The sequence below is a fragment of the Alternaria infectoria genome (assembly GCF_024043175.1).
Source record: "Alternaria infectoria strain BMP 0036 chromosome Unknown scaffold_54, whole genome shotgun sequence".
NCBI classification, from domain to species: Eukaryota; Fungi; Ascomycota; class Dothideomycetes; order Pleosporales; family Pleosporaceae; genus Alternaria; species Alternaria infectoria.
The window spans coordinates 14,861-37,000 of record NW_026250743.1 but is presented as its reverse complement, the minus strand read 5'-3'; the positions used below and the strand labels follow the sequence as shown (position 1 = coordinate 37,000).

At 54.0% G+C, this 22,140-nt stretch overlaps 6 protein-coding genes and 1 non-coding gene across 7 annotated transcripts; 3 read left to right on the top strand and 4 right to left on the bottom strand.

Moving 5' to 3' along the window:
- Window positions 1–745: 745 nt before the first annotated feature.
- J4E92_011043 (uncharacterized protein) lies at window positions 746–2,347 on the bottom strand (the record flags this gene model as incomplete). Its single annotated transcript, XM_051502375.1, has 1 exon — window positions 746–2,347. One exon carries the CDS (start codon window positions 2,345–2,347, stop codon window positions 746–748), a length of 1,602 nt encoding a protein of 533 aa, XP_051347411.1.
- Window positions 2,348–6,692: 4,345 nt separating this feature from the next.
- On the top strand, window positions 6,693–8,577 carry J4E92_011042 (uncharacterized protein; the record flags this gene model as incomplete). The annotated part of the gene is made up of 2 exons (XM_051502374.1): window positions 6,693–7,855; window positions 7,914–8,577. 2 exons carry the CDS (start codon window positions 6,693–6,695, stop codon window positions 8,575–8,577), a joined length of 1,827 nt encoding a protein of 608 aa, XP_051347410.1.
- Window positions 8,578–12,212: 3,635 nt separating this feature from the next.
- Window positions 12,213–13,342, top strand: KRR1 (ribosomal RNA assembly protein krr1; the record flags this gene model as incomplete). The annotated part of the gene is made up of 3 exons (XM_051502373.1): window positions 12,213–12,272; window positions 12,329–12,898; window positions 12,950–13,342. The coding sequence occupies 3 exons, from the start codon at window positions 12,213–12,215 to the stop codon at window positions 13,340–13,342; spliced, it is 1,023 nt and encodes a 340-aa protein (XP_051347409.1).
- Window positions 13,343–15,354: 2,012 nt separating this feature from the next.
- J4E92_011040 lies at window positions 15,355–15,442 on the bottom strand. The gene has a single exon. It is a non-coding gene; the product is annotated as a tRNA-Ile (tRNA).
- A 1,639-nt stretch (window positions 15,443–17,081) lies between these two features.
- Window positions 17,082–18,365, bottom strand: J4E92_011039 (uncharacterized protein; the record flags this gene model as incomplete). The annotated part of the gene is made up of 4 exons (XM_051502372.1): window positions 17,082–17,327; window positions 17,381–17,942; window positions 18,005–18,258; window positions 18,336–18,365. 4 exons carry the CDS (start codon window positions 18,363–18,365, stop codon window positions 17,082–17,084), a joined length of 1,092 nt encoding a protein of 363 aa, XP_051347408.1.
- Window positions 18,366–19,106: 741 nt separating this feature from the next.
- J4E92_011038 (uncharacterized protein) lies at window positions 19,107–20,590 on the bottom strand (the record flags this gene model as incomplete). Its single annotated transcript, XM_051502371.1, has 2 exons — window positions 19,107–20,124; window positions 20,235–20,590. 2 exons carry the CDS (start codon window positions 20,588–20,590, stop codon window positions 19,107–19,109), a joined length of 1,374 nt encoding a protein of 457 aa, XP_051347407.1.
- Window positions 20,591–20,796: 206 nt separating this feature from the next.
- Window positions 20,797–22,125, top strand: J4E92_011037 (uncharacterized protein; the record flags this gene model as incomplete). Its single annotated transcript, XM_051502370.1, has 4 exons — window positions 20,797–21,097; window positions 21,150–21,244; window positions 21,293–21,877; window positions 21,928–22,125. 4 exons carry the CDS (start codon window positions 20,797–20,799, stop codon window positions 22,123–22,125), a joined length of 1,179 nt encoding a protein of 392 aa, XP_051347406.1.
- Between the last annotated feature and the right edge of the window lie 15 nt (window positions 22,126–22,140).

Genomic DNA, 22,140 nt, shown 5'->3' with positions numbered 1-22,140 from the left:
ACAAACCGATGTATACATCATCTCTCCACCCTCAACCACTGTGTCTCACAAATTTATCGTGTTTAAAGCAGAAAATGACGTAAATTATGAATGTCTAGCGCACATCAACAAGAAGTCTTGACTACGTATCAGCGTGACAGAACCTCCAAACACATATGCCCAGCCATGGTATCATCAGCTCGCCGAAGCAACTGGCAACCCAATGAAACGCCGCGAAAGAGAAAAAGGTTGGGAAACTAAGACATTATGCACTATTTGCCGCCTCGCCGGAAGATGCAAAGGGCGACTTTTGGTATCCGATATGCTACAGTCCAACAGACAGGACGGATGTGTATGTCGTTGAAGAGGTATATACGCCGAGAAAAACGCCAATAGGTATGATACAGTACAAGAGCGATGCGGAAGAGGTGATGAGATGGTATGATGGGGAGGGGGGTATCAAGAGATCTAGGCTCCACGAGCCGACGTGACGTGACGCATGTAGCTTCTGCGACGGGAAGGGATGGATGGAAGATGCTGCGCTCTTATCAATTCGATCGGCAGTCGTACCGTCCCGATAAGACGGCGACTTCTAAGTTCGAAACCGAACAGGGTACTCGGGGTACGTCTGTCCGGCGAAGTCGATCGGGGTCGACGAAACCGAGCTCGGCTGTGTCATGGGCAGGAGCACAAGGTCGGCTTCATGCATGGAGTCGGTCCATTGCACTTCCATCTTTCTTTGCTTCTCCCGACCCGTCTCTACTAGTCACCTCTGTTGTCTGGCGTATGAGCTTTCTTGCGAGGGCGAGAGGCGCGTGTCGTAGGGGAAGGAGGGGGAGTGTGGTTGTGGGATTGGGGGTGAGCGGCGCAGAGAAGGCGAGTTGCGCATGTTGTCGGAGACGAGGGTTGCGGCTGCACTTTGGGTTAGGGGCGTTGAGGTTCCCGCGACGGGTGTTCCTTTTGAGGAGCCGCCGCTTCCTGAGGTTCGGTGCGCGGTTCGGACCGTCGATGGGGTGGCGGGAGAGTGACCACCTGCTCCCTGCGGTGCCCGCGGCGTTGTGCTGGCACCGCTTTCGACACTGACATGCCGGTTTCGGGGTGTGGTGTCGCGACTGTCACTGTCCGCACGCCGTCGTGGCGTCGACTTGGGCGTGGTCTCGTGGCCGTTGCTTTCTTTTTGCCGAGGAACAGACTTGCTGGCTGTGTTTGCTCGACTGCGTGTAGGAGGTGTTGAGTGCGCCTGTGTGGACGGGTCCGTAAGTGGTGGAGCCTCTGCTGCTCTTCTGCTGCTTTGCCGATTGGGAATCTTGGGAGGAGTGAGAGGTTTAGTTGATGGCTCCGATCTGCCACCAGCTGCTTGTGGAGTATTTTGTGCGACAGGCTCGGGGCTCGCCATGCCTCCGACGCGTGGCGTACCTTCCCAGCTCTTGCGCTTCATCATGCGACCCAGGATACCCACAAGCTCAGCAGCGTCTTCGAACTCAGTGTCATCCATTGCTTCTTGCGCGCGGTAGACATCCTTAATTGCACGTCGAGCGACGCGACGCGAGGCGTCATGGTCGTGGACACAATCCCACAAAAACGCGCTGTGCTCGAGCGCGACCGACAAACGCAGTGGATGTGAGCCAGGAAGAAACGAGGTGGCGTACTGAGTGGCGGTGGTAAAGTACCCACTAGCTAACGGAACAAAGTTTAGGGGTGGGAGTATGAAGGAGGAAGGCTGTGGAATGGGAACCGGGTTGAGGCCCGGAGGCGCGTTGATCGTCGGTCCCGGTGATGGTGTGCCGACTGGCCCTCCTGCTGCATAAGGGTTCGTGACGAAAGATGTCTCGGACACGATGGAGTCGATGGGTTCGCGTAATGCTGGTTGTTTGCCTGCGCGCTTCGAAGGGGGTGACAAGCCCGGGGGGTCGGTCTTGCGGCCATGTCCATTACTATGCTTTGGTGGTGATATTGGTAAAGGGGGAAGAGCAGGGTTGCGAGGATCAGTGCTTGTCATGTTCATTGTCGTGACGGGCGGTTGGTTGTGGAAGAGGCAGAAGATGTGGTAGAAGCTCGCGCGCAACTTGACGCTCAACACTCTGCACTCTGGCCCATGCTGGTTGTCCTGCGCATAGGGCAGCACGTATAGCTCGAGTATGGATAATCCCTCTCGAGACATCCAGAGGATATGTTGATAGGCCGAGAGTGAGGGAGTGTCTCGACTGGTGTCCAGCTTGCGAAGCTTCCGGGCGCGGATGAGTCTCCGGGCCAGGAGAACTGACAGACCCAGGATCTGATAGAGAGCGCTGGACAGGAATGGACTTGTTTCTTCAGTCTGCTTGGCTATCCGACCAAGGAACTTCTGGTCAAAGTCCAGAGATGCCATGGTTCAGCGATGTTGTCTGGATGGTTCGTAAGTCAAAACTGAGATGCAACCGGGGGAAAGGCGGGAGGGTGATGGGTTTGGCAATGGAAAGGACTCAGATGAGTGCTTGCGCCAAGTACAGGTTGATCGTGAAGTGAATGGTAATGCGCGACTCATGGAGCACTAACCTTAACCGCCAACCCGGACCGTTGCGCTGTATCCTCTGGAGATAGACACAGTGCAGCCCGGCCCAGGCTGACCGATGACACCGCGCGATGATGCCGCGCTGGAGATGAGGCTCTGGCACCGATGCAGCGCGTGCTGGCCAATTGATGTGTTTCGGTAGACGACGGGATGTCCGTGCGCGACCCTTGCGCGGGTGAAGGTCGATTCTCGTGATGGCCCAAGTGGGAAAGCGCTACCCGGAGATTTGTTGTATTAGGCGATTGCGATGGAGGCGAATATCATGACACAGCGTATAGATATACGTTGGTGGAGAATGCTGGGCGCAGAAAGATGAAGCGGTGGAAGAAGGTCGTGGGAGCGCCACGAGTGATGAACTGTCTGGCCAACTGTCAGTCTTGCATCCAGATCATGGGAAGCAGCAACGGCTCACCTCGATCGGGATATCTGGAAACGGATAGGGCGAGACGGTGTCGATGGTTAGGGCTGGTGCCGTGCTCTTATTCGACGGCGGGGGTGATGGCGGAGCCAATGGGCGGGCGCAAGAGGTGAGGCGCTGCGAGACCCTTTTGCGACAGGCTAGCAGACGTCAGACGTCAATTGCGCGGTGGAGGTTGAGGGTGCGAGGCCGTGGACAGCGCATTCATGGCGACCAAGCCAGCTTTGCTCGTCCAGCGCGCACGAGGCAATGCGACCGTCTTAAGGGCCGTGACGTCGGCAGGCGGTGTGGCAGCGGTCAGTGCAGCTGTTTGGGACGCCGAGGAAGCGAAACTGGGCCGCGCACACTTGCAATGCCTCGAGATACTCGGATAGCCGTTCAATCGCGCTCAGGGCAGGCGGCGGGGCGTCTTCTGGTGATGCGCAGACCCTTGCGCTCGGCCTGGTGTTGAGGAGCGGGCGGCCGTCGCGATGCGAAAATGACAACTTCACCAACGGCGCAAAAAGGAAATGGCAGGGCGAACGCTGAGGAAACGCATGCTAGTAGTAACCCGCGCACTCTATCCGGCCTGCTGGAGACGCAGGTGCAGCTCCTGCGTCAATCTGCAGACAGGCGAGCTATGGTGGGCTACGTGTCAAGCGTCGAACTCCTCCGCTAAACTGCTCACGTCGCTGCATGTCCTTTTTGCCGTTAATAGTTCAGACGGGGCGCTGCCAGCTGGCACCCAAGCTAGAGCTGCCTTCACTTATTCTCCTGCTCGACGTCAACGCCTCTCCAACACGCCCGCTTGAGAGCCTCGCCAACGCGCCCATGCACGCCTGTGCCTCGCCTGCAGTCTCAGATGAACCACACCGTTTGCCAGCGCATCGTTCCACGGCTGGGTGGGGTGCAGTATGCCATCATGCTACTTGTCCGTCTGCCGCAAGAGACGCTTCGACAGCCCTAACCATGGCGCTTCCAACTCCGCCACGGACAGCATGCGCTTGCGTTGTCACTCGGGCCCTCTACCCCACGGTGAGGACTAGCACGATGCATGCTGACGAGACACTGATGTAGACGGGCGTCCCTGGCATGTCAACATGTATCCTGCAGGCTTAGCAATATGCCCGAGTGGACCTCTCTGCAACTCCCAGCCTCGAAGGCGACATGGACCCGATACCTCCATTGGGAACCCTACCCACCATCTTTACATCCAAGAAACTAGCATCCATTGATAGATCCGAGCTATCGTCTCGTCATCTGCGGGATCTGGCGGCGTATCTGCATCGAAAGTCTCCACACGAATTGGCGGTGAGGCCGCATGCTCATTGGCTGGAATTTCCAAAATGCTGGCCTAATGTCGTCGGCAGCTAAGAGCACTACTGATAGCCAGCCTTCTTAATTTACGACCATGACGGCACTAGATTGTATGTCAGAGCTTTCAGCTCCGCAACTGAGTTGAAGCAGTTGGGATCCCAGCGCCGTGTGACCGGGACATACCGCGGCAAGGTGGCCGCAAATCACGACGACGATTGCGCAAACTTCAACGGAACCAAACCTCGCAACGAATGTCGGTTGATTTCCGACGGTACGGCGGGTTTGAGGAAAACATGAACAAGTGCGGCGATTTTCCGGCCCTCGAATCAAGCAAACCACCATGATGGCCGCCCCCGTGGTACCAGTTCAGAAGAGCAAATCTCGCTATTGTCAGATCTGATGTTTGATCATCTCTTAGTATGGTTGTCCCCCGGGGAGTATGGTTTCGTGAGACTTGAGTAAACCAAACAGTTGCTTCGTAGTCGCCTATCCGGAGCCGCCCGTCGCTGGTTGTGCGACGACGCTGGCGCAGCATCTTCAGCGTAGGTGCTGACTGCACTTGTTGAATGCTCACATCTCTCATCAAATGGCTTAGTACAACCTTAATGCCAACAGTCGACGATAAGCCGTGAACCATTTTGGGAAGTTACGGTTGCGGGACTGGCATCCGCTTAGTCTTCGAAACGCCTTGCCGTGGTTGTTCAACCAGACGGATGAGTTTCTAATTGCTTGGTTGCTCGCGGATGTCAAACCGCGCAACTTGAGCAATAGATAGCAATCATACAATCATGAACCTATCAACGCATAGATCGTGGTATAAGAGCTGAGGCATACGACAGAGATGGCCACAACATCGGTCATCTGGACTTCTATCGAGCGTTCTTATCCAACACTTTCGTTCCAACAGTATCACGCTGTCAATCATCTCAGCATACGTTCTTTTGCTCCTTCATTGTCCGATCCGAACTCTATTCAAGGTATGACACACGACAGGAGCTCGCCAAGGCCACAGTGTACTTTGGAAGAGTACCATTGCTGACCATGAAGTAGACTCCGAGTCACACCATCTCATCCACCATACAAAGAGGCTATCCGATCTCACGGTCATTACCAACGTCACGCAAAACACAAACTCACAATGTGTTTCTACCACGCCTACTCCCACAAGTGCGGACACACCCAGATGATCTTCCAGCAAATGTGTCCCAAGGGCCAGATCTCGCAGCGAAAGTGCGCACGCGGCCACGACGGCGTAATCCTCGCTACCGTCAAGGTCGAGACAGCTTGTGCTGTTTGTCCGGGCTAGACGAGTTATAGAAGGAGGATCTTTACTTAGCCTACCCATGTTTTACGCTCACATGTATCCGACATATTTCCCGTTGCTCCCTTCAATCGCATATATCACAACAAATAGACTTACAATATACATACTTTCCATCACCCGTTTTCGATCTACATACCAACGTGACGTCTTCCAGTGCCTCCAATCATCCACTTACGGGAGCGAAACGGCCCGCAGCGCTCTTTCCCAAAGCGTCAAGGATGAAGCTTGAAGCACCTCCTCTCGCAAAAGGAAAGCCCTAGCACGCAGGTTAGCTACCCCACCATCCGGGCTGATCACGCCCACCACGATACCCACAGCGACCCGACCCCAGATCTGCGTTCGCGGATACCTTCCAAGACAAGGGTTCCTTTACACATGTTCGCGTTCGGATTCGAGGATGCTCTAGACTTTTTGGTGGGCGATCGTCATGGTTGGGGTGTTTAGCCGAGGATAACGGAAGTCGCGAGACATCACCACAACCGCGAATGCGACCGCGGCGTCGCTCCTTCCGTACTATAATAGCATTGTAGTTGCCCGTGCTGTGTTGTTGATAGGCATGATATCGCGCCAAGCACTTCCAGCGAGATGTTATCGCATCACGCAATCGTCGTGAACAACCAATAACAGCTCATGAAGACGTATCCAACTGACGATGCAAACGGCCTCTGCAACCTGCAACCTGCAATCCTAACCGAACCCAACGGCGATCAATTACACAAGGCTAATTCCCGTGAATTCTTCCATTGGTCGCACTCCCCTCGGCATCTAAACGTCCCGCGCCTCAACTCACGTCCTCGGTTGCAGATGCCCATCTGACATCCCAATTACCGTACAGAATACGGTCGCACGGCTCGAAAGGGTTGCACCTTGATTGCGGGCGCGTGATCATGGGGTTGTGTATAGAAACAAAAGGTTTGCGCTGATGCTTCTTTTCGAAGCTTTTACGCTCCTTGCTGCCTTCGCCTCATTTTGCAACGACGGCGCGGTATCCCGTGCGACATACATGCCACTGCCGCGAAACTGTTTGATTCGATACAGTGGATACCCGTTAACAGGTTCCACATAGTTTACAGCGGCCCGCAGACGGCAAGTCCTCCCTGTGTTGAGCCGGGCCCGCTGCCGGTATGCAGGCAGCCGACACTACGAAGATGGGAGTTGGCGCAAGCACGGATGATGAGACTGCACAAGTACCCGGAGTTGTTGAATCAACATTGGAAGAGTCAAAGCAAAGCCTTGAGAAGGCGTCTGCGAACGACAACACGACCGACCAAGCGCATGCCCGCGATCCAGAAAAGACCACGCCACCCCCAGTATCATCACCAAGCACCGTTAACCCCGAACACCCAGATAAAGAAAAAAGCAACGCAGAAGTCATCGCAAAGGAAGATACCGCCGACGACACCACCCCCGAAGACGAGTCCAGATACCTGCACGGCCCCAAACTAGCCATCCTCTCCATTGGCCTCTGCCTAACCACCTTCGTAATCGCCCTCGACAACACCATCATCGCAACCGCAATCCCGCGCATCACCACCGTCTTCAACAGCCTTGAAGATGTAGGCTGGTATGGATCCTCCTACCTGCTCACTACCACGTCCCTGCAACCCTCTTTCGGGAAAGTGTACACGTACTTCGACGTCAAGTATACGTACCTCTCTGCGTTGGTGTTGTTCGAAGTAGGCAGCGTTATATGTGCCGCGGCGACTAGTTCAGCGATGTTTATCGTAGGAAGGGCGGTTGCGGGCGCGGGGGCTGCGGCGTTGTACTCGGGTGGAATGACGATTATTGGGTTCTCGGTGCCGTTGAGGAAGAGGGCTATTTATATTGCGGCGCTGTCGAGTATGTTTGGTATTGCGTCGGTTGTGGGGCCTATCCTTGGTGGTGCACTTACGGATCGAGCGTCGTGGAGGTGGTGCTTTTGGATCAACCTTCCGTTTGGTGCTGTGTCGCTGGGTGTCGTGTTCTTCTTCTTTACGAATCCAAAGAGGATGTACTCGCATCTACCGGTGAAGCAGCGGTTGAAGAATATCGATATCGTGGGGGCTGTGTTCTTGATCTGTGCGATTGTTTGTCTGCTGCTGTGTCTGCAGTGGGGTGGGTTCAGTTACGCATGGAGTAACTCGAAGGTTTGGGGGACGTTGCTAGGCTTCGGACTGCTAATCTCTGTCTTCATCGGCTTACAGATGCGCAAGGGAGATCGCGCGACGATACCCGTTCGTGTGTTTACGCAGCGGACGGTATTGGTCAGTTGCTTGTATTCAACACTGCTATCAATGGCTTTGTACACGTAAGTTCTACCCCCAATCATGACTACGACTACAAGCCACGCCCTAACACACCACCAGCCACATCTTCTACCTCCCCTTCTACTTCCAAGCCATCAAAGGCACCACCGCCGAAGCCTCCGGCATCCGCACCATCGCCTACCTCGTCAGCATAACCCTCTCCTCCATCCTCATCGGCGGCCTCATCACCCTCGTCGGCTGGTACGCCCCCTTCATGTGGTTCGGCAGCGCCATCTTCGCCATCGGCGCAGGCATGCTCTACACCCTCACCGTCCACTCCCCGCCCGCCCAATGGATCGGCTACCAGATCCTCGCTGGCATCGGCGCAGGAGCCGGTGTCCAGATCCCGTTTGTGGCTGTCCAGGTTGTGACGAACGAGAAGGATATGCCTACGGCGAATGCTTGCGTCATGTTTTTTAATTCGCTGGGTGGTGCGCTGAGCATTAGTATTGCGCAGAATATCTTTGTTAATACGTTGGCCAAGGAGGTGCCGAGGTATGCGGAGGGGTTTGATGCGAGGATTGTGGCGGAGGCTGGGGCGACGAATTTGAGGGGTGTTGTTCCTGGGGAGATATTGCCGGGGGTGTTGCGGGGGTATAATAATGCGATTGTGACGGCCTTTATATTGGCGATTGCGACGAGTAGTGTGGCGTTTTTTGTTAGTCTAGGTATGGAGCAGAAGAGTGTTAAGGGGAAAAAGATTCTGGCTGGTGGTGCGGCGTAGATTTGAGCGCCTAGGGACTGGACGAGGTCTGATTGCGAGCCTCATTCAGTGTGCGCAATTACACATTTCGGTTGGCCGATCTAGATATAGGTTCAAAGAGCCTCCTTGATCTGACATTTTCGGGGCGTTTTGTCGGCTGAAAAGCGCTCCAAAATCTCCTCATACCGCGCATATACGGGCTTCGGCGCGGTACGTCTGTTGTAAGGATCGGCCCTGGACCGTCTAGTCCAAGCTCAACACCTGTGCTGAACCCCTCGAAGCTTCCACGAAGCTCTTCAGTCGAATTGGGCCGTTGAGATTCGGCGTCTGAGCTATTCGTAGTAGCAAGATTGGGCGATACAGCGCCTGCACAGCTATCTTCAGAGCTTTCAAAAGGCTCGCCAGCCGAATTGATTCGTTGTATTTCCAAAGATCTGTTCATTGAGCTTTCGCGACCCTGCTCATCTGGGTCCAGCCATTGCGACTCGACTTCCAAGCCAACTGTAGCGGTCATCTCTGGCAACACAAATGTGGTGATTGATCTTTTGCGACGCGAGGTTTTCTCTACAATCCCGATGAGGCCCCCAACAGTCTTGAGACCAGCGATATCCTTTTTGCTCACTGGACCGATGGCTGGAAGTACGCCGCGGTTGTGCAGGCTTGCTCCGATCCGAGCCATAGCCATGGCATCCAGTTGGCCTGACCAGGTTGGAACGCGATGTAGGTAATAGGCCAAGTAAGCCAAGCCGAGTAGTTGAAAGCCTATCAGAAGCGAAAGTACAATGATTGCCATTCGTGATAGTTCAGGCTTTTGCACAGTGAGACCGGGAGAGGTCCAAATCTTACGACCCCCTGGAAGAGGTCCCTTTTGTTCAACCTCAGGGAGAAGCAAGGTAAGAAAGGCTTGATTTGCGACAAACATTGCAGCCGTTAATAGATTTTCCGGGTTGATGTATGTTTCATTAACATCGACGGGAGCAAAAGCGGCGAGGAGATAATGCGTAGCGAGCATGACATGGTTCTCTCGCGCCTCTTCGCCGTTAAGTGTGGCCCGATCAGCTAAGTCGCAAGCAGATGCAAAATTATCCGTGTGAAACAGTGTTTCCCAGCTGAGCAGCAGGCGCTTGTTGAGCAAGCCCTTATCGAGCAAGCTCATGTTAGCTTTCTCTGATAGCGTTTCAACGTTCAAAAACGGCATTCCACGGCAAAACAGGTGCCATGAAGCGTCCTTGTAATCTCCGGTTCCGTTGGTGACATTGGATGACGCTTTCGACACATAGGCAGCGGCTGAACTCAGCCATGAACCTTTTCCAAATAACGCGAGTGCGCTTATCATTAGAGGACCTGGTACTTTCCATGTTGCAGGGTCGGCGTTGTCGACATATGGAGGAGGCGAACCAGTCGCTCTGCGAGAGAGATATCTGTCTCGCGTTAGTGTGACGCTATGCTACGTCTTTCTCCGTCTGACGTACTTCCCCGGAGGAGTATAGGGCCAATCAGTCCTGTTGTCGTAGTTCACCGTCATCTGTTCAAGATTCGGCCAATGTTCGAGAAGTGGCCCATGCGTGTTGTTATTGAAGTTGTTTCCAAGTTCAAAATAGCCCCTCGTCGTCGTCGCCGTGCAGCGAATGCTATAATTTGCATTGGGCAGCGGGTCCTTCAGGCCCCGGGGCGGATGAGGAATTCTCTTATGGATGACGTTGATGTATATCTCCTCGACATAATCCTGACGACTACGGCTAAGTGTCCACGGGAAGGCGGTGTAATTCCCAGGGACGCATATGCGTACGTCTTTATCCAATACGCCTTGCCAGGACACAGTCAAAGGTTTATCACCAGGACATGGAGATGGGAAGTTACTGGGGCTCACTTCCTCGCAGGCTACCGACGAGTTAAGCCTCATGAGGTGCTGGCGTAGTACTCCAGTCGTGGTTCCCCTAGGAACGCTTGCCACAAAGAAGTCCGAGATAGGATTTCCTTCAAAGCGAGGCTTTCGCTGGAATAGCCGGTACTTCAACGAGTCCGGAACCCATCCTGCGTACTTCGTTGGCCACTCGTATGTCGCGTCAATACTCCATAGACGGAGTTGCGACTCACTGTCGGAAAGCGATGCAAGGCCCGAAATCATCCGAGACAGCATGGGAAGGTGTTCCACGAGAGCCATGGTGCCTGGCTCAATATCTCGTCCGATCTCTTTGTACGGCCTGGGGCCAAATCCAAGCGTACTGCCGGGACATTTACCTTCTGAGTGCCAAGAGGGAACACTCGTACACGTGATTATAGATGCTGTGCCAACTCTTACTAGAATCTGGTACATGGGCTGTTGTATGGCTCCAAGAATGATGAGACCGGCTGCAGGGACCAAGAATCTCGCTCTCGACTTTCTACCCAGCGCCTCCAGGCCATGTCGGGTCCGGAGCGAATTCCAAACCACATATGGATTCGTCCACCCACGATCTGCTATGGCAAACATGTCTTTGAGACTGAGGAACTCATCCGGTTTGCGCCTTTGGCAAAACAGCACTGCTGCTTGAGCCAGAACTGCAGATAAGACTGGGACTGAATGGCAGATGACACAGTCAGCAACGAGTAGCTAGTGGGGTACATATATATGTCACTTACTCGTAATCAATCCAGCGATGGCGTTCAACACATCGACCGCGATCTTCCATCTGCGCATAGTCGAGACCTGACCACCACTGAAGCCTTCCTGTCGCATGTACGACTTTGCATTGATCGGCCGATACGCAAGCACACATGTCAACGCCCATGGAACAACAAGAAGTAAGACATAGAAGCCAAGTAGCCAAAATGCCTTGGTACGGTATCGCAGCGGTTGCGTCGCATGTTTGCGGTCGCTTGTAGAGGAATTGTTCAGCTTTTCACCAGTTTTATCCATCTTGGAATTGTTTGGGGGTGTCGATGGTGAGACCAGAGAGGGAGCGTGTCAAAGAAGATGATAGCAATATCCATGATGAATTCCCCAAGTTGTGGAACGGGCTGTGTTATTGAAGCATGTCAGCCTTCCAAAGTTGGCAGGGCTGGGCAGTTGAGGAATCGCTTTGTTGATTGGACGAGGAGCTTAATTGAGCTTACTTCCAAGGCTTGTGTAACATGCAATATCAAGCAAGGCGTCCATCGCGGGCGCAGGAAGACAACAGTACCCAGTGCTTAAAACCGGAACATTGGAACAACTCTGCCAAATGCGATCAATAACGCATCCAACCACACTCAAGTATACGCGAGGAGTAGTTGCGATGGGCGTTTAAGATTGAGAAAGAGAATGCGAGCGATAGTATGGCGCCATATCCTGGCAACTACATGATGCCGCTCTTCCTACCGTTTCTGGTCCCCCGCTTTATTGGCATGACTTAGAGCCCTCAGATCGTTCGTAGAAAGCCGGCTTCTATATCTGACTTGGTCGATCGTTGTTTGAGTTGTGTCCGGGTTTCATGGACGGTCGTTCAGTGTGCAGGCAGGCGTCCTTCTGGGCTCGATGTCATGACCAGGAGGTGTGGTGTTGCGGAGTTAGCGCTGTCAGATCCGATGTGGCTAGGGCGGTGGCAGAATCTTAGCGCGCCTGGCGTGAAAGTGCAACTTCTAGAAAAAAGTTACCCGCACCCAATCGCAATCCGACCAACACCGAATCGCCCACCATGCCGTCCACTCACAATGCGGAGAAGCCCTGGGATACCGATGACATCGACAAGTGGAAGGTACGTTTGCGCCGGAACTGCGCGCATGCAGAAACTTGCCTCTAACGCTCGCGCAGATCGAGCCCTTCAAGCCCGAAGACAACACGGCCGGCGCCTTCACCGACGAGTCCCGCTTCAGCACGCTTTTCCCCAAGTATCGCGAACAGTATCTGAAGGGATCATGGAAGTTTATCACGCAAGCGCTGCAGAAACAGGGTGTGGGCTGCGAGCTCAACTTGGTCGAGGGCTCCATGACGGTATGGACGACGCAAAAGACATACGACCCGGCGGCGATATTGAATGCGCGAGACCTGATCAAGCTGCTTGCGCGAAGCGTGCCGGCGCCGCAAGCAGTCAAGATTCTGGAGGATGAGGTGGCCATGGACATCATCAAGATACGGAATCTGGTCGGAAACAAAGATCGCTTCGTCAAGAGGCGGCAGCGCATATTGGGGCCCAATGGATCAACGCTGAAAGCGCTGGAGCTGCTTACGGAGACATACCTGCTGGTGCAAGGAAACACAGTCGCGGCTATGGGTCCCTACAAAGGCCTCAAGCAGGTCCGGCGCATTGTCGAGGACACGATGCACAACATCCATCCCATTTACGCGATCAAGGAGCTCATGATCAAGAAGGAGCTCGCCAAGGTAGGCTCTCCATGCGCCAGCTACATGAAGTGCAGACACTAACTTGACCAGGACCCCGAGCTAGTCAACGAGAGCTGGGACCGTTTCCTCCCCAACTTCAAGAAGCGCTCCCTCAGCAAACGCCGCGTACCCCACAAAGTCACCGACAAGACGAAGAAGACATACACGCCGTTCCCGCCGCCGCAGGAGAAGAGCAAGGTCGACCTGCAGATCGAGAGCGGAGAATACTTCCTGGGCAAGCATGCAAAGGAGAGAAAGGTGCAGGAAGAGCGGGAAGACAAGATGAAGGACAAGATGGACGCGAAGCGGAAAGAGAGAATGGCCGAATACGTCGCGCCGGAGGAAGATGGCGGAGAGAAGAAAAAGAAGAAGCGGAAACGGGAAGAGGGCGAGGGCAAGGAGAAGAAGAAGAAGAAGCGCAGCTCCGAGGGCGATGCTGCTTGATCTGTAATGTTCGATGCGAGTTCGATGCGGCAGTGTCGCATTGCTGGAAGTGGAGTATGGGCGCATTCCTTCTTGTTGGGAGAACATCATAAAAGCATTGACAGGTGTTTAGGTTAGCTTGATAAGTTCAAATACCCAATTCTGTATTACTACTATTACATCTCGCTCAGTTGACGCTTCTCGCGGTCAAGTAAGCCAACGGCTTGGCGCTCTATACTTAGCGACACATGCCAAACGTCTTGCGTCTCATCCGCCAACATGCCATCTTACGCAACTCGACTGCGCACGCTGTTCATCATGTTAACACGAACCCATATTAACAGCCTGGTCAATTCCCGTCTGGCCTTACCGGAGTCAAACCATAATGCGGAGCCATCTCATTTGCCTAGCACACGCCGCATGCGTTGCGTCTTCGACAATACCTTGGCGTCAACATCAACAATGCCAGCAACAAAGTCCCCTCTACACCCTCTCTCTCCAAACCTCACTTGACGGATCCCAAGACTACGCGTCCTGCTCCCCGTTCTCCCATCTTGCAAACACACAAAACAAGAAACAAAACTCACCCTACGAACCATGGTCCCACCAATCCCTCTGCACACCACACATCTCCAGTATAAATGACACGCTCTGCATCTACACAGACAACACCTTCAGCCAAGGCCGCGGAATCTCGCTCGTCACAACACCATCTTTAGCCCAGCAATTCGCCTCCTTACCCGCTTTCCTTGATCCCTCAGCCCTTGCTTCGCATAATGTCAACACACCAACCAATGTCTATACCGCAACCCCCCTCCCAGGAAAAGGCATCGGCATGCTCGCTACGCGTCCCCTCAACTTCGGCGACGTAGTAACTCGCCACACACCCGCCTTCATCGCGTACCTAGAATCTGAACTCTCGACATTAGATCGCGAACAGCTTTGGCGCATCGCGATTGAGCAGTTGCCCAGGGATTTGAAAGAGCAGTTTTTGGGCTTGGCGACGGTGTATGGGGATGAGAGGGTAAAGGTGCAGGATGTGGTCAAGGCGAATACATTCCAATTGATGGTCGGGGGAGCGAATCATCTAGCGGTTTGGCCGGAGACGTCGAGGTTGAATCATGCGTGTAATCCGAAGTATGTTGTTCCTTTCACGCTACTTCTTTGAATCTTTAAATAGGGACGAAGAGGAGATATGCAGAGGGCATGCTGACCAGGCGACAATAATAGTGCGCAATACGTCATCGACACCAACCTTTTGACGCACACGGTGCGCGTTACACGACCGATTGCCGAGGGTGAAGAGATCACGATATCATGTAAGCTCCCTCTTCTCGCCGATTCGATTGCTCTAACCCCCACAGATACCTCACCCCTGGAATCAACGTCAGAACGACAACAGCACCTCCAATCCGGCTTCCACTTCACATGCACATGCCCACGCTGCCTATCCCCATCTTCCGACGCCACACTCTCCCACATCCACTCCCTGCAATCACAACTAAACGACTGGTCGCCTACTTCCTCTGCTTCACCAGCTATGGCGGAAGGTTTACTGAGTATCTACCGCGGAGAAGGGCTGGAAGGGTTTCTGGACCCGGCGTATGGTTTCGCGGCGTTGGCCTACAGTGCCGTTGGAAACGCGGGAAAGGCAGTAGAATTCGCAAAGAAAGCGCAAGAGGCAATCTTGATGAAGGATGGGATGTGGACGGAGAATTGGAGGATTTGGGAGGGGTTGGTTGGGGATGTGGAGGGGCATTGGAGTTGGAGACGGAGACTTTGAACGGTGTTGGATAGGGTGAAGATGGAGCAAATCTGGATTACGTGTCGCGTTAGATTGATCTTCGAAGGATTCTTCTTGAGCGAAGGTGAAAAAAGAAGGATTGATAGGCAGGCCCGAGATGATTATCTGGATGGTTAAACTCGCGATGCGGGCTACACACCAATCTACTAGACTCTAGATAAAGGTTTTTGACATAGAATCCTCACAAGAGGTAAAAAAGAGCAAAAAGAGCAAAAAGAAAGGACTTTAGTGGTCACTACGAGGGTCGAACTCGCGACCTTGGCGTCACGGCGAAATCGCTATTAGCACCACGCTCTAACCAACTGAGCTAAGCGACCGATGTTGTCTTGTAATTGGATGAGAAAAACCAGAAATACAAAACTGATATTCCACGCAGTAATGGGAGTCATCACGAGCCGCCGCTCTCTTAAGAGGGCTCGGGGAAGTCTGCAGGAAGGTGGGGTACTCCAGACGGAAGGAGCGCACACTGTAGTTGGGAGGCATCTCTCGCCTCGCGCATTCTTGCATCATGGGATCAGAGTAGAGCTTGGAACACTAACTACTAGAGGAGCGGAAGTCACGGTCGTGGCAATAATTCCATGTGTTGCTTACTATTGCGACATTGCCCCTCTGCCCTAGAGCTCGCATCCGCTACAAGAGTTCAAACACAGTGCAGAACCCTATTTCTCTTCAGTCCAAATCTTCAGCATACATCTATTCTGTCTTCCCAGAACTGTTCTAAAAGCGACCTCCTCGTGTGTCTCAAGAGTTGGCCCTTCTTCCATCCACTCAGACCTAGACACAACGGACAAGCTACCTTACTACCGCTCGCATCTTTCTCAATCTTAGATGCCTGTCGCAACTGCTCCTCGCGCGTATGTGTGCTTCCTTCAAATAAGCGTTAAGCTTAGAAAGCGAGTGCTAATAAAGCGGAGGGCCAGAAACGGCAGGAAGAGCGGCATCATGTAGATGCCAGGATCTGGCGCATGTATTCTAGATGCGAGACTTATTTATTTCCACCCATCGCGATAAACAGGGCCAACATGGGGTTACCAAAGGTCTCATATCGCGTAAACAGTCCTTGCCAGCCTTGCGACACCCCGCCTCGCGATTCGAGGAACGGACAACCCACGCCTCTGCAAAGCATTCTTGATAGGCACGCATGGCTGTGCAACCTTCGCTGCAGCACAACTAATCAGGGTGCGGGGTAACACCTGCAGCTGCAACGTTCTGGAAAGGGCCAGTGACATCTGGGCAACGTCTTGTGAGTTGCGGACCTTGTGGTTCATTGAGGCATGCGCCGGTGAGCAAACTCACATTGAGTTAAATGGCCTTCACCATTTGGTCTTCCTACCCATATCAACCACATATCACTTCTACCTAGAGTACGACTTCAAGATGCCAAACAGACAGCCTACTTTCCGCATGTTTCCAGCTTTTGACCCAGACGTTGCACTCGCCGTGTCGGCGCACAACATCACTCCGCCCCCATATAACAGCACGAATACCGACGAAGGAACAATCCAAATCTATGATACTAATGTCAGTGGCGAGTTTCGATGCTACACCCCCTACTGCCGGAAGCGCGGGTGGAGAAGCGGCACGGTGGCCATAAGGATACGGCAATATACCAATGGCAGTTACAACGCCCTAGTGTATTGCCAAAGCTGTGATATTTGTGAGAAATTCGGTAGGCTGAACGTAGACACGACCTGCTATGTTGAACGGGTTTCGTACAGACTCTTGAAATGGAGCGGAGTACAGCTGGAGCAGCCTGAGTATGAAACGAAGAGTACTCCACCGCATGAGAAAAGTCGCTGTGAAGGGTGCAAGGCAGGTGTGTGTCGACAAAGTAGTAGGTGAGGTATCTGTAAGGAGTGGAGATGTTTTGATTTGGTGCAGTGCATGAACTGCCGCTATAGCTAATCAAATGCATTGTTCGTACGACACCAGAACCTTCGCTGCAGTCTCTCAATCCTAGAGTGTAGAGTTCGCAGGAACATCCGCCGCACTCGCCTTCTGCTTAGGCGCCTGCGCATCGAGCGGAACATTCAACCCCAAACGCTCACGAGTGGTGTAAGTCGCAATACCGCCGTTCGTATCGGCCTCAGTAACGAGTTCCTTGCGACGAGTGTCGACCAGCAGACGGATGAGATCAGGACGCATGTAGTGACCCGAGAAGTCAGCCAACGCCTTGGTCAGGTGGCACTCGTTCAGATCGATCTAAGATATGTCAGTGGACCGATCAGGCTGGATTGGTGGTAAGGAGAGCTTACATCAACGAAAAGAAGACCATCAAAGTCCTTGTCAGGCTTGCAGTAAAGACTGCCATCAGGGCGGTAGATACGCGCATGCCCGTTATAAGTACTCGGATCAGTCTCCGGCTCCACCCCCTCAGGCGTCGTCTTCTTCAGCCCCTCGACACTCAACCGCTGGAACGGAGCCAGAGTCCACGTGCCAGTCTCAATCGCATACGCCGGCGTAACTAGATCACTCGCCGGATCCGCCACATTAGTAGCCGGGTCTGGGTACTTGAGCGTCTCCTTGCCCGGGTACACAGGCCAAGCGGCGATGTGAATTTGCTCTCCTTCGGAAACGTTGAGCGCTTTGAGGAAGGGGTTCATGTTTTCCCAGCAGTTGAGCTGACCCAAGCGACCGAGTTCAGTCTGCGTGACGGACTTGAAGGTATCGCCTGCGCCGTCGCCGTAGACGAGCTTCTCCACGTGCGTGGGCTTGATCTTGCGGCGGTGGTTGATGACTTCACCGGTCGGATCAATCAGGGCCTGCGCGAGATACAGTGTCGCATGATCGATTTCGGAGAAACCGAGGGAGACGTAGCTGTGCGGGATGTCAGTCAATCTAAGTCTCCAAATGCAGGATCACATCTGGGCAGTGCTTACATCTGGTTATCCCTCGCCGCGCGACGAATCCGCCTAAACTCTTCCGAGTCCATAGGCAAGCTGTTCTCACGGTACCCCTTGAGCATCGGAAGCGATTGCTGGTAGTTGACCTTCCACATCCAGTAGGGATAGCCGGGGATCCATACTTCAGGGAAGGCGATGAGCTTGCAGCCTGCGTCGCCGGCTTCTTTGATGAAGGCGATGGTCTTTTGGACGCCGGCTTCGAGGTCGAACCAGCAGGGCTCGGATGTGACCTGTATGTACTTTGGTCAGATGGAGGAAGAAGGGGATGGGGGGAGGGGATTGGAAGGGGGGAAGGGTGGGAACGTACACAGGCGGCTTTGTACTTTGTGAGAGGCATGATAGTGAGATGGGGAGATGGGGACTTGGTAGTGGTGTGTTTGGATGGTAAGATGGAAGTTGAAAGTGTGATCGATGAATGATGCTTGGAATCAACGGTCATTGCCAACTCTTAAATACCCAAATCCACATCTCCAACCCCCTCCTCTCTGGTTACACAACAGTCTCCATACACCCTCGCGCTCCATTCTAGACGACTCACTGTTTGTCAGAGTAGCGCCAGGAGCATCTTCCCTGTATCTTCCCTGTACTGGGCCTGCATCCGGTTAATTGACGTGCGTGGTGTGATCTGCCGATAACGAGATCGAATGAGAGCGACGAAGTCGACAGCAGTATCTGCAACGACTGCACCAGACAACGAAATTGTGGACTGATGTTCAACATCGACGTCGATGCGTCGTTGCAAGCGTTGATGCCGCAGATGCCGCGACCCAGTGTTAGCGGCATTGTGACGGCGCCGGTCGGCATCTCTCGCCGGGCTACGTCGTTGTACGACCCGAACGACGCCGTTAGTTGATGGAACGCGTGTTTGACTTTGATGGAAAGGCCGATGTGGAAGCGACGACTTTCCTGTATTCTGTGGGTATTTGGGGGAGCATTTGTTGGGAAAGCAAGCACGCAATGCCGATGGATATCCGCAAGCTTGGAGCTGTTGTCAAAAACATCGTTTATGAGAGGAATGGAAAGGAGGACAGAATGAAGTTATGCTAGTTTAATTGCAGCTTCGTCGTCGACAACAAGTCTATGCCTTGATGTTCGCTGGTTGCTTGTAGTATTTACTGGGAATGAAGGGCATTTTAGTCACGACAGCCTTCCTCTTCCTGCCACGCACAATGACCTCAACTTCAGTTCCTGCCTTGTGCATACCGTCCTTGACGTAACCCATCGAGATGTTCTTCTTCATGGTGGGCGAAGGGCAGCCAGAAGTGATGGTGCCAATCTTCTCACCAGCCTCGTCAACAATCTCAGCACCCTCTCGTGCAGGCGAACCTTCTACAATGAGCCCGACGCGACGCCGTGACACACCACCGCCCTCGGACTTCTTCTTCAGTTGCTGCAGGATGACGGAATCACCGTGGAAGCCGCCTTTTGCGCGGCGGTCCTTGCCGATGATCCAGGACAGTCCGGCCTCGACTGGTGTGGTCGTGTCATCAAGATCGTGGCCGTACAAGCACATGCCCGCCTCTAGCCTGAGAGTATCACGCGCTCCCAAACCTGCGAAGCGCAACTCGTCCTTGGCGGAATCGAGCAGGAACTGGGTCACGGCTTCGGTGGCGTATGCAGGAATGCTAATCTCGAAGCCATCCTCGCCCGTGTATCCACCCCTGCTGACGAGCACTTCGGCATCGGTGCCCTTAATGACGGCGTTTGCGCATTGACCGAAGTAGAGGGATTCGAGGTCCTTCTTGGATTTGTCGTCTAGTACGCGCGACAATATCTCGGCGGACAGCGGGCCCTGGAGGGCGATCAGACCTTGGCCATCGAGTATGTTCCACTCTACGGGCTGGTCGGGGTGTGCATTCTTCCAGGCCTCTAGCTGCGTCTTGAAGTAGGCCGTGTCCTTTTCCCTGCAGCCGGCATTGGTGACGACGTAGAAGCGGTCGGGCAGACGCGTGACAACGGTGTCGTCGACGATTCCGCCGGTGGAGTGCAGCAGTGTTGACAGCGTGGACTGGCGCACGGGGAGCGACGACAGCGACGACGGGGTGATGCTCTCGAGGAAGGCTTCGGCGCCAGGCCCAGAAAAGTGGTGCTGGACCCTGACCGAATTAGCGCTGGACATGATTGGGGTATCCAAGAACGGTATTCATAGGATTGATCTACTCTGTCTTTCGCGATTGAATATGGGGTTTCTCGTCACTGAACTTACATATGTCCAACGTCGAACAAACTAGCCCTCTCGCGCGTCCAGTTGTGAGAGTCGATGATGCTCATGTCGCTGTACTGGACGGGCATGGCATATCCGCCAAAGGGCACAAACTTGGCGCCATACTTGCTGTGCAGCTCGTACAAGCCCGTCTTGCCCAGTTGCTCGTTTGCGCCTCCAGAAGAAGCATACCGGACCTGCTGCTGCGATAGTCGTGTGAGGTTGCGGGGACGTGGGGCTGGAGTCGCGCGCGTTCTTGTGGAGTAACTCGCGACCTGGGCGTATTCTGCCCTCCAAATGCGCGGCGCAAGACCATTGACGGCCGGGCGCACCGCCAGAACAGCTTTTCTCGAGGCCATTTTGCGTGGGTGAGGAGGAATTCTGGTGTTTCGTTCCCCGACGGGTATACACGGCCGACTATATATCGCCAATGACGGCAGCTCCCAGCACCCTAGGCCCCGACGAGGCCCAAGCTCCCCCGACTGGATTCCATCCACCGAAACGGCCATCGTTCCCATAACTCTGTATATCGCGCCGCGACTGCCCCAGACGAACCGCAGCAACCATGTCCAAGGGGAGCAAGTACCTGCTGGTGTCGCTGCCGACGTCCATCTCGCCCTCGAACCACCAAGACGACGCCCTGACTGCCCTGCGCTCCACCGTCACCAATGACGTGGGCACCACCTCGCCCTTTGCGATTCCCAACTTCAAGATCGGAACCCTCGATGCGCTTGTCCAGCAGGCGGATGATCTCTCCAAGCTCAACAATGCCTGTGAGGCGGTAGTCGCCAAGGTCGGCGATAGCCTGAGGCAAATACTCGACGGCGACGAGGGCAAGATACAACAGCAGAAGACGATCAACGACAGTAGGTGGACTGCGCAGCATGCGATTGTAGACCAGCAGCTCACATGACGTAGAGCCTGTCGACCAGTATCTGCGCAACTTCCAGTGGAACAAGGTCAAGTACCGGGCAGACAAGTCCGTTGCCGAACTCATAGACGCCCTGCAGAAGGTGAACATTATACACGTATCACGCTGTACCTATAGCTGATAAGGACAGGAAATACAAGGCATCGACAACGATGTCAAGTCCAAGTTCAGCCAGTACAACCAGACCAAGAGCGCCCTCCAAGCCGCCGAGCGCAAGCGCACAGGAAACCTCGCGACCAAGTCCCTCGTCAATGTCGTAAACCCCAAATCCATCGTCCGCGACTCGGAATATCTCGATACGCATCTCATCGCCGTCCCCAACAACAACGTAAAGGACTTCTACAAAGACTACGAGGAGCTGTGTCCCATGGTCGTGCCCCGCTCCGCCAACGAACTGGCCAAAGACTCGGAATTCACTTTATTCGCTGTCACCACCTTCAAAAAGCACTCCGGCGAGTTTGTGCACAAGTGCAGAGAGAAGCGGTGGACACCAAGAGAGTACCAGTACAAGGAGGGCAACAAGGAAGAGGAGGCCAAGGAGGCGGAACAATTAGCCAAGGACGAGAAGAAGCTCTGGGGCGAGGCATTACGGCTTGGTCGCACAGGATACAGCGAAAGCGCCATGATCTGGATTCACGTCATGGCGTTGAGGGTGTTTGTCGAGACGGTGCTGCGATACGGTCTACCGCTCGACTTTGTATGCGGCATAGTCCAGGTGAGTTTGGCGTACCACAAACCCCCCAGCATATCTGCTAATTTTCCCAGACCGACCCCAAGTCAGCGAAGAAGGCAAAGTCAAATCTCGATTCGGCTTACGCATACCTCGGCGGCAACGCCTTTGGCCGCGACAGCAAAGGTCGCATCCAGAAGGACGACCAGGCTCTTTCGACTGACATGGCACAAGCTGGTCAGATGGAGCAGGAGTACACGGCGTACGTGTACTACGAGTTTGAGGTGCTATAGTGAACCATCGAAGCA